The 11714-nt window shown below is 28.6% G+C and overlaps 3 protein-coding genes across 3 annotated transcripts; all 3 read left to right on the top strand.

Moving 5' to 3' along the window:
* Positions 1–460: 460 nt before the first annotated feature.
* Positions 461–736, top strand: OCT59_027540 (uncharacterized protein; the record flags this gene model as incomplete). Its single annotated transcript, XM_066137051.1, has 1 exon — positions 461–736. One exon carries the CDS (start codon positions 461–463, stop codon positions 734–736), a length of 276 nt encoding a protein of 91 aa, XP_065993476.1.
* Positions 737–2795: 2059 nt separating this feature from the next.
* OCT59_027539 (uncharacterized protein) lies at positions 2796–3830 on the top strand (the record flags this gene model as incomplete). Its single annotated transcript, XM_066137048.1, has 4 exons — positions 2796–2874; positions 3030–3536; positions 3628–3661; positions 3740–3830. The coding sequence occupies 4 exons, from the start codon at positions 2796–2798 to the stop codon at positions 3828–3830; spliced, it is 711 nt and encodes a 236-aa protein (XP_065993475.1).
* A 6875-nt stretch (positions 3831–10705) lies between these two features.
* Positions 10706–11218, top strand: OCT59_027538 (uncharacterized protein; the record flags this gene model as incomplete). The annotated part of the gene is made up of 1 exon (XM_025317809.2): positions 10706–11218. The coding sequence occupies one exon, from the start codon at positions 10706–10708 to the stop codon at positions 11216–11218; it is 513 nt and encodes a 170-aa protein (XP_025177585.2).
* Positions 11219–11714: the final 496 nt, after the last annotated feature.

Genomic DNA, 11714 nt, shown 5'->3' with positions numbered 1-11714 from the left:
GTGGCAAGAAAAGTTACAATTATTAAAAAGAATTATACTAGGACTTAAAGTAATTCATGAATCAAATTTAACTCATGGTGATTTTCATGATGGTAATATTTTAATGTCAGATAACAATGAGATATTTATTATTGATTTAGGATTATGTAAACCTATAAATGATTTACAAGATTCTGATAGTAAATTAAATGAAGTTTATGGAGTTTTGCCTTATATGGCGCCTGAAATATTAAGAAAAAAACCCTATACTTCAGCAAGTGATATTTATAGCCTTTCAATGATAATGTGGGAATTTACATCAGGTATTCCTCCATTTAATCGTAAAGCACATGATTATCACCTTACCCTGAGTATTTGTGAAGGGGAACGTCCTGAAATTATAAAAAATACTCCAAAATGTTATGTAGATTTAATGAAAAAATGTTGGGATACAAATCCTTCTAATAGACCAAACATAATAATGCTTGAAAATATCATATCTGAATGGGTTAGAAGTATTAATAAATTTTATGAGACAAACAGGGATGATAATTATGAATATGAAGTACCTAATATTGATAAACAGTTAAAAAATGATATGTTGGAATTTGTAGAAGCAAACAAAGTTTTAGTACAAGGACAAGCAGGTACTTCTATTATACAACATCATTCACAAGCATATTATACAAGTCGCAAACTTACTGAAATCTTAGTTAAAGAAGATTCTGAGTGTGTGGAATGTATAATTGAAAATTAATATATTTTTATTTTTTTTTAATCTATGGTTACCTTATTTTATTTAAATAAAGTTGGTTTGTAATTGGATCATTTTTATAATTGTCATTAAAATAAAATTGTTTGTCTAATTTCATTAGACATTTAACATACTTTTTACAGTTGCAGAGTTATTTAATGATTAAACCTTGCATACTAATTGCAAAGCTTCTGAAATTACATATTACATAGAATTTACAAGTTTAATTAGATTAAAAGTAGGATGAACATTGATCTTCGAATTTGATTTACAGTTGGCCCCTTCATAGTCACCCAGATATAGTCACATCACATTTATATTGACTTAAGTTACTAGTGAGCTTATTAAAAAAACCCCTCTTTAGTCACATCATTTCATATAGTATTTCACCAATTTTTTTAGTCCCGAAGGGTGTGATCATATAGGGTTGACTGTATACCGTGATTTATTACTCAAATTAAATGACGAAGATCTATCAAATTTTTATATTCTGTTTGATACATAAATCGCTCCCAACAAATTAAGACACTTAGAGCCATCCGTGCAAATCAGGTGACAACCTATAACAGAGTATTCTTTAGCACTAAAAGACACATTACAAAAAATAATAAAAATAAATACTATACCCTTCCTATGCTCTAACCTACCAATCCAGACCTAACTAATCTAAAATTATTTGGATAAAAGGCTATTCAAGACATAAATTGCAAAGAATATCAGATTAAACTAAGATATATCTCTTAATCTATAGTTACAAATCTAATTTAATCTCTACTATATCCTAAACTTTATGTTCTATCCTAATCGAAATTAAAAAAAAGAAATTTAAAAATGAATTAACTATTTATTTTCCCTTTGTTATCGGAATATTTTTAACGTGGAATCACGTGACTTCGATTAATAAATATTGAAAATTCGTTGGTCATTCCTTCTTGTTGTCCTCGTAAAAAAAGAAAAAAAAAAACTCTTTCCCCTTTTTTCCAATTTTATTAATTTTCCGCAGTAAATATAGCAATTTTGCTTTGGTTCGTTTTTCTTCAAGTTTTCTATTGAAAACTAAAGGGGAAGAGGTCCAGTGAGGGCGCCTCGGGCATAAGACGAGGTTTTCTTTGTTTGTACCTATATCCTATACTCACGGATTATGACCTCTTCTAACTTTATACACATAGACTTTAACGTCCCTAGTTTGTACCCACACTTTACAAATAGTAATACAGTCTCTACAACTACTAACCACAGAAATAGTGATAATAACGCACATAACAGCATACTTCCGACTGCTACTCCCAAGTACCTACACCCGTACTCGACTAATAACCCTCGTAAAATTCCTTCTCGCACGCTTGAGAATAAAAAACCTTTGAAAATCTCTTTTTCAAAATTTCACGTGACTAACCGAATCAGGCAGGATATAACAAGATCTATGAAATCAGACGATCAAGATGTTACTTCTTTGAGTTAAATGATCTTCCTCTCGACACCAATGAAATTAATCTAACGATTTACACAAATGATTACCATGTGAAAAATTCTCCAATAAGTTATTATAACACAAGCACAATGCCAAATGACAAATACAGAATAAGCTGTATGCTCACGCATTTTTTTTCCTCACAAAGAGTTATTCCATGACGTATTCAACAAAAATATTTTAACTTTATTCAAGATAAATTATTGGCTCGAAAAGAGATCATTGGATCACGTGCTAATACTCACAAGACACGTAATATTCATACTCGTACTTTTTTTAATTTTACATATAAGAAATATCATTTTTATTTAGGACTATATATCCCCTGTTGCCAATCATCAACCACTTCTGGAATAGGTTCACGTCCAAGTCGTTGTATGGTTCCTGCACCTTTTGTTATGTTAAACTGTAGACGAGCATGCGTTATGCATCAACACGCATTCTTTAAATCAAATTTATATCACAATGTTAGAACTGATAATAATAATACTAGAACAATTAGTGCTAGTGGTGTTGTAAATTCTAAACAATCACATGGAAACCTATTACACCAAAGATAGAATAATCGAGTAAAGAAGAAAATTTATTCAAATGAATTGGGCATTTCCTATGATTCATCCTATCATGCTCGCAATGTTAGCTCAGTACTTAAATTCAACAATATACACATGTATGAGAAACGTTTAGATAATTTCTCACCCAAATATAGTGATAATGACAAAACAAAAAAATGACAAGAAATTCAGTTCGCACGCATTTGTAGATGTATCTTCAATAAACCTGAACATAATTGACGTAATACACCTCATCATCAATTAAACACAGCGCGACGCTACAGATTCTTATTTCTCCCATCACAATATATTAACAAACCGATCAAACATTTAAAATATACTCATGGTTTAGACCATCCAAATTACGGCTTTGTCACTCCTTACCGTATTGATCAGCACAATAATCAAAAGAAGTTAATATCAAGCGCGACGTTTACGAATGAGTACTCACCGAAAGTCTTTCACACGGTTGCACCATATTGGCCATATCCAGATATGTTTATTCCGCATAAATATAGGAATATCATACCTAAAGATCTGATCTATAACAATAAAGGGAATTTTATCATTCCAGGATCAAGAGAATGGTTTACTTATATGTATAATTTACATCAATCAGGTACTATACCGATACCTATTCTTACGCGTCAAGTAACTCAAAGTGAATATTATGCAGAACAAGATCTTATCACTACAAACCAACGCAAAAGGGAAGAGACCCATGAAAGGATCAATAAAACTTTTGGAACATCTTTTCCACGATTCATGGATCAATCTAGTGAAGTTAATCGACTTGTTAACAAGTCTAATGAGTTTGATTATAATATGAAAAAATTCACGTCTGATTTATGACAATTTGGATCTGATAGGGACCACCGTGCCTATATCGATCATGAACTCAAGGTATTTAATGAGAATTATATAGCCAGTACTTACGGTAAATGTTGTATACCACAATCAGAACTTTCCGATAACACCAAGGAACTTGAACGTCGCCCTAACAAACGTAACCCTACGATGGTTCCTAACAATTTTTTTACCAGTTAAGAGAATGAATACAAACGAAGGCTAAACCCACCTGCAGAAGCTGATGACTCATCAGGAGCAGGTCCTTCAACGTTCAATCATTTACGTAGCTTTCACGCCAAGTACCATTTTTGAGTCAAAATTACCCCTTTATATAGTTTCTTTTCTTATAAGTATATAGTACATATTCGTACCAGGTTATTTTAACAAACAAACAATTTAGAATAGTGTGAATCAATCCAACTATGACAGTATTTATGGTTGGCAACCCTTGGGTTGAAAGAAAAATACGGATCATTTTTTTTTATATTAATGATTGATTTGATTTATTAGCGTAGTCCTACTTTATCAAATAGTACAGATCGAAGAGTGGGGTCCCGTAGGGGATGAAGAACAAAGGTCTATACACACATATTAGTTTTAAGTCTTTTCGAACTCTTTCTTCTTTTATTTGTAATAGTCTGGGTTCCAACACTCTTTTAGTAATAAAATAAATTCTTGTTATCCTCGTTTCTTTTTGTTCTTCTTCTTTTTCTTTTTGGCTAGCTCTTCCTTGTCTTTCTTCTTTCCTTCCTCACTATCTTTATCTTTATCTGCACCCAGTGATGGTGATGACGTAAAACCCATCGCTTCTATATCTTTCTTATAGGGTTTCCTTTTTTCCAGGTCATTGTTAATTTCTTCTAAGAACCAAGTCTTTCGAGTTGATGGAGATGGTGATTCCAAAATTGGCCTTTTGTCTTCAACTTCTTTTTCATCTTGGTATCTATTTTCGTCCTTCAACCTTTGTTTAAAATCATTATTTAGCGTTGTATATTCTAATAGAATTTTATTTTGTTCCACCTGATGATTTTTTTCCCCAACAGGAGAAAATTATTCTCTTCTATTGCCCAAGCCCTGACTTCGTCACCCGTCTTTATCTTCCGCTCTTCTTTTATCTCCGTTATAGCGTCCAAGTTAATTTTTTCCTATTCCATTTCGTTGGACGTTTGGTCAAAGATATTTTTAACCACATCTTATCCATTACCTCCTTGTCACTTGCTGAGTCTTGCAATTGAACATACTTGAATTTTTCATTTGTTCAATAATTTTTTATGATCTCAACAATCTCGTCTGTCGCTACGTTGTCACGTTTCAAAGGTTTGCTATTCCATTTTTCTAGATTGTTGAAACAGCTGATCCTATTTCTATCTCTACTTCCTTCTCTCCTTTACTATTCTCTATTCTCAAATTTTTGATCATATCGACAACTACTTCTTCGTTTGGCGTCTTGATTTTCTTTTTCTTCTCTGATGATTTCTTTGATGAAAATCTTTCTTTGTTTGAAGTGAAATTCGCTAATTCCATGTAAATTCTATCCGGTGGTGTCATTGGCATCCTCATTTCGATTTGACGTTATAGAGGCAAACTTGAAACTGACTTTGTGTTTTCTTTCCTATTCGTCACTTTATCTATCTCCTCTTTATCTTTCTCTTTCTTTGTATCTTCCTCGTAAATCGTCTTCTTGTTTCTCACTAGCCAAACTCTATGTATATCTCCTATCGTACATGAATGCTCAACCACAATGTGTCGATGGGAGATTAATATAATGAAATTTTTTTTCTTGTATTTTTAAAGTTTTAAACACAAAAATAAAATGATTTGTCAACTTTTAACATTTCCGGGTGCCTACGTGAATTTTTGGACACATAAGAAAAATAAATCACTTTTATTAACGATTATTAGTTAATTATCTTTGGTGTAAAATTTCTGTTAGAACCATATATTTGTAACAAATGAAATCATCAAAATGTTTAACCATGAGTTATATGGAAGAGATTTTTCTTTCAAATACTATGTTTTTAGGGCCAGATATCAAATAAAAATTTTGTTGTAAAGGAATGAAAGAAGCTTCTTTAAAATTTCTATTTGTATTATTTTATCGGATTATTGTTATTGAAACCAGTTAATTAATACAAGTGAGTTTTGAAGGAAGGACGAAAGGAATGAAAAAAAAAATAAACCGATATACTATAATAAAAGAAATATTACAATAATAAATTTTGCCCTGTTAATAACTATGAAAATAGGAAAAAGGAAAAGTTTCTTAGATAATTAAAGTTAGTTATAGGGATATATGTGTACTAGTATCATTATCTCTATGTATTTCTTTTATTTAATTATATAATCTATACTGTATTATATATGAATTTTTAATTAATAAAGAAATGCGTTACCAATTAAATATATATATATATATACTCTGCATACTGTATAGATTTTCATTAACTATATTATACAACATCAAAAAACCCTTCCCTCCTATTAAAAAAAGAATTCTTTACCGAAATTCTCTATCAAAAATAAAAATGAGAATATTGTCCTCAATGAATCATTTTTTATCTCTCCTGTTAAAAAATTTTCCTACGAAATTATCTATCAAAAAAATCTCCTTATTAAAAATTCTTTAAAGAAATTATCTATCATAAAAAAAAAACTCCTCTATTAAAAGAAATTCCCCTATCAATAAAAAAAATTCTCCAACGAAATTTTTTATCAAGAAAAAAAAAATTACTCAAAGAAATTCCATCAAAAAAAAAGAATTCTTTACCAAAAATTATATTTTATAAAAATCTAATAAAAAAGAAAAAAAATTCTCCATGAAAAATTTTCTAATTTAAAAACTAAAGACAAAAAATTTTTTTTTTAATCTGTTGACAATTCGTTCTGACCATGGTGATCATAATACAGATGGAACATGTGATCTTTTTGATACTGCGGTTCAAATCAATTTTATTATTTGTCAATTTTCGATTGTGTAATGCTAATACATATAATTATATTAACTAAATATAAATATTAATATCATAATCAAATCTTAATTCACAATAATTCTTTTTTTATGATTTAGTATTTAACTTTTAATTGATTTTCTCGCTTCCAAAAAAAAATCTATTTTTAGTAATATTCCTTTTAGTGATTTTTTTACTTGAATGATCGAAAAAAAAATTTCTATATTTTCGTCTAAAGTAAATTTTTCCCAGTAAAATAAAAATAATTCAATGGAAGTCGAAATTAACAAATTAAAACCAAAATGTATAAATTCTTAAAATCACTTAGTGAAATGTTTTTGTCCATCAAATGTCACTACTCTTTACTTTTCCCATTTATTATTAAGCAATTGCAATTATAATAATCCTCAATACCGTAATGAAACCCAGGATTGCAAGTTATATACATAAATTATAAATATTTAAGATACGTTATTGAAGAAAGCAAAAAAATAAAATAAAATAAAATAAAATGTTTTTTTTTAATCCTATTATTAATATTATGCCGACCAAACAATAACATAACTCGACAGACGCGCTTAAATGGGATAATATATTATATACTAATTAGAGTATTATAAAGCCTTATATTAAAAGAGTGTTAAAGTATATATTAACTCTATTCTCAAGTATCGAGTATCGAAGTATGTGCAAACTGTGTATATTGATAAATTTTATTTAAAAATATATAATGACTACTACAAACCGTCAATAAGAATACATATCACCTCAATTTGCAATACATACTTATTTTATTTCATCCTCGCCAAATTTAATTCAAATTTGATTGTTTTGTTTAATATAAATAACAACAATTTAAGGTCAACATCGTTCTAGTTAAATAACACTCAAATAATTTATCACGTTAATTAATTAATTTTCAAAAATATAATAGAACCTAAATATATCGATATATTTAATTTTAATGTTCGTTAAAGCATCGTAAAACTAAAAGAAATATTTTTTGGTGTAGAACTATATTTTTTGAAACGTTTTGAAACGTTATCCTAAGGCTAAATAGGTTTCCCATACAAAAAAAAAATATGAAAAATCGACCTGGCCTCTGGAAAATTTTTAACCAATTTTTGTGAGATAATTGGCTGAACTTTTTGCCTACTAGTTTTCTTTTTTCGTCATAAATATGCACCTGGCCGATTATTGAGGAACAGTCTACTGCGGATTATCGGACTTTTGACACATTCAATTGGGATAAAAATGGCAATAAATGATTATATTCAGAAATTATTACATAAATATTTCTTCCATGGAATTCAAATCAGAAAAAAAAGTTCTATAGAGAATTTTTAATAAATCAGTTTACAAACATTATCGTAAGATAGAAAACAATCATTAATCATTAATCATTACTCATTACTCATTAACCGACAAATTCCAGGTTTATACAGATTAACTATTTAATTTCTAAATTTATTTTTTTATATAAACATTGTATAAAATAAAACAAGGATTAAGGAATTATTGCTTCAAGAATTTTATTGAGTTATTAAATCTATGTACTTACTGTATGCACCAGCAATAATTATTGCGTAGTAGATCAGATGCGTATTCACCTAATTTACCGACACTTGTTTCACCGACATAAAATTTACCGACATAATTTTGCCGAAATTATTTTAACGAATCCTTATTTTGTCGACGATCATGAAATTTGCCCTTACAGTATTAAATATTTTCAATGAAAAAAATTTTTTGTTTCTAAATTTCTAACTGTAATATTTGAAAAAAAAATAGAGAAAAGATTACAAAGGAATTATTAGATTGGTGCTATAAAATCTTGCATTTTGTTAATCAGTTTATTGAACTTCAGCATTTGAAATAATTTGAAATTAAGGCGCAGTAAGGAGTGAGGCGCAGCTAATAAATTTTTGGTGAAATGGCAAGTCGGGTAATTTTACATGTCGGTAAAATGGAAGTCAGCAAAATGGCGTCAGTCAATTTCATGTCGGTAGAATATTAAAATTGTCCTGTAACCGTTCAGATGAATTTTTCTTTTATGGTTCTTACGCAAAAAAAGTTTACGTACAGTATATATATAGTTACATACTATTGTATCATTATTTTTATTATCAATTTATCATATATTAAAATATTTGTTTGAAAATTATCGTTATCAGTTATTTTTATTTTAAATTTTGTAATCAAATAATCTTTTGGTAAAAAAATGGAATGGGTTAAAAAGAAGCCTAAAAATTATAGGAAAATATTATTTAAGGAATTAATCTTTATTTTTCTGTCATTTGTGATTTAACTATAAATATAAACAAAATCTATTCTAAAAAAGGAAATTTATATATATATCGTAAAGTTCGAGATATTCAGGAAATGATCCGGTCGGAAAATGGCCAATCGGAAAATTGATTTCAGTAAAATGACATTCAGGAAACCGTACTGTAACCAGTCTATCAATCGTCTCATTTAACAAAATTACCACATGCAGTTAAATGAGATTATGATATTCAATTAATGAAACATTATGAATCGGAGTATCATTGACGATCACACATCTTGAATTAAAAAAGAGGTCATTTTAATGGGGGAGCTTGGCATGCTTTTAAAAGATCTTTTAAGTGAAAGTTATTATAAAAAAAAAGACCAATTTATAAATATGCAAATTGTTGATCTCACTTTTATAAATAAGCTTCATTAAAATAAATAAATTAATAATATAAATAAACAAATTATGTTTTCTATTTATAATGAGTAAATTAAGTATAGAGAAATGGCAGATTTCGGTTTATTATAAGTCAAAATAGTAAAATAGTAAAAATTTAAGGGAATTGCTAAACGTCTCCTGGGTGATTGTCGCCTGGGTTTTTTTTTCAAATATGTCACATGATGTACAATATATAATTGATCGGCTGACAGCTGATTTTTTAACAAAAGATATTTTTTTAAAAAAAATTTTTTTGCAAACATATTATTCAAAATAATCTTATTTAATGAAATTTTATTTGCAAATATTAAAATTTAAGTCATACATTTACGATTTTAAACTGTATTTTTAATGAAGTGATACAAATAAAAGAAACAATAACAATAAATAAAAAGATAAATAAATTACAATGATCAAGGAGAAAGATGCTAATAAAAAAAATGAAATAACAATGGAGTAATGGAAAGTAATAGAAGATGAAAGGGCTCGGGCATGTGGTTTTGCTAAACTCTTCATTCCTGGCCGAAACTTTGGAATCTATCTAGACGAAACTTATTCTCGGCTGGTATGAGTTTTTTAACTCTTTCTAACGTTTGAACGAAATTCGGAACTTCTTTATTATAATCAATAGTGTTTGAGAATAAGGGCATATGGAATGCCGAATGTGCATTGAAAATCTCGACATTTAGAAATGCGTTGGGACAATATTTGCCATTATAACTCTGTTTGTGTCTAAATGAAAGATTCTTGTAAGAGAAACACCCGGTTTACCTTACTAGTTTGGAGCACTATTATTCCCCCTCGGGATCATATGGTGATGCCTCTTGTATGAAATAGTTATGCATTCGAATAAACTTTACGATTTATTTTGAATGACATAATTTCATTTAAAATTAATTTTAGATGAATGATTATCCGTCCCCCTATTTTTTATTTCCTTTTTTATTTTATTTTATTTTATTTTTATAATAGACAATTTATTTCCTTTCTTAATAAAAGCCCCTAAAATTTGTATTCCTCACATGATCTCAAATTTCTACACTCCCATATCCTTTTTTAAATTCTGACGGCTGGAATTTCATAACAAAGAACAGCCGATAAGAAACAACGACCAGAGATGTCTATTAAATTTTTTTTTTTAAACAAAAACGAAATTAGTTAAGATATCCAACGCAGTAATAATACATAATTATTTTAGCATGATTTTCTTCCAACATGATTGATATATAGCATGATGATAATCGTTCTATTCTAAGATTTTAGATTTGCAAATTAATAAATTTAATACGAAGAAAAAGAATAAATGAAACAAAGTTAATCTTTTGGTTGTTGTTTTTTTCTTATAAAAGAAGTAACTGATTTAATCCGAATTCAAAAAAAAAAAATAATAAACATTTATTTTAATAAAAATCTAATTACAAGAAAATTTAAGTAATCATGAATCGAATTTTTATTTTGGCATTCGTTTTATTTGCTATGCTTTTTGCGGTCAATGCAGCACCACTTGAACTTGTAAAAAGAGAAACTAAATTTTCACCATGTCCCGGTTTGCCACCAGATGTAGTGGGACTCGATGTAAAAATGACACCTGATCCTTTCGTTCCTGGACAAGAAGAAACGTTTGACATTAAGGGAACATTGAAAAAAGATGTTGTCGCTGGAGATTTGTTAGGTCTTGGATTCATCGATCTTGTCGCGCAAGCACCCATAGGAATTCCCCTTGTTGTGGATATTTGTACAATACCTGGAGTTACTTGTCCGATTAAAGCCGGAACTGCATTTTCTACAACGCAGAAATACACTGCACCAAAAGATTTGCCTCAATCATACGTTATTTTAGTTGCAATGCAACATGGAACACCACCTAATGTTGAAGCATTAGCCTGTTCAGCTGCTATTTTTGGTCCTAGTGATTCTTCTGCTGTACCTGACTTTTGGAGTTTTTTATAAGTGTTTGATGTACCCATTTTACACGAATCTTTAATTAATAATAAGTAAATTAATAGTTAATTAATTAATAATAATTTTAATTTTATTTTATTTTAATTTTTTTTTATATTTATTAAATAAATAAATAAATTCTTTTTTTGCGTTTAAAAATATTTTAAATGTGAAATATTTTATAAATATTATATCGTTGGTACTCAGTATCCGAAAAGCCAATTACAACGCGTCAACACCAAAAATTATTAAATTTAGAAAGATAATTTTGTGATCGTATGGTATAATCACTAAATTCTCTAGGCGCTATGCACTATACAGATGCTATTATTCTTTTAAGTACTGTGTTCTTACTTATTTTACCAAAAAAGATATATGCAGTTTTTGAACTAATTCTTTATCCGAATGTATTATATACCGTATTTTTTTTTATTTAGATACGAATAACCTGACACTAATTCGAAAACTGTTTAGAAGCTTCAATCGATCCAAACTGAGAATTTAG

The sequence above is a fragment of the Rhizophagus irregularis genome, chromosome 7 (genome assembly GCF_026210795.1).
Source record: "Rhizophagus irregularis chromosome 7, complete sequence".
Classification (NCBI taxonomy): Eukaryota; Fungi; Glomeromycota; class Glomeromycetes; order Glomerales; family Glomeraceae; genus Rhizophagus; species Rhizophagus irregularis.
Note: the sequence above shows the minus strand (reverse complement) of the source record. Positions and strands in the feature narration are given on the sequence as shown.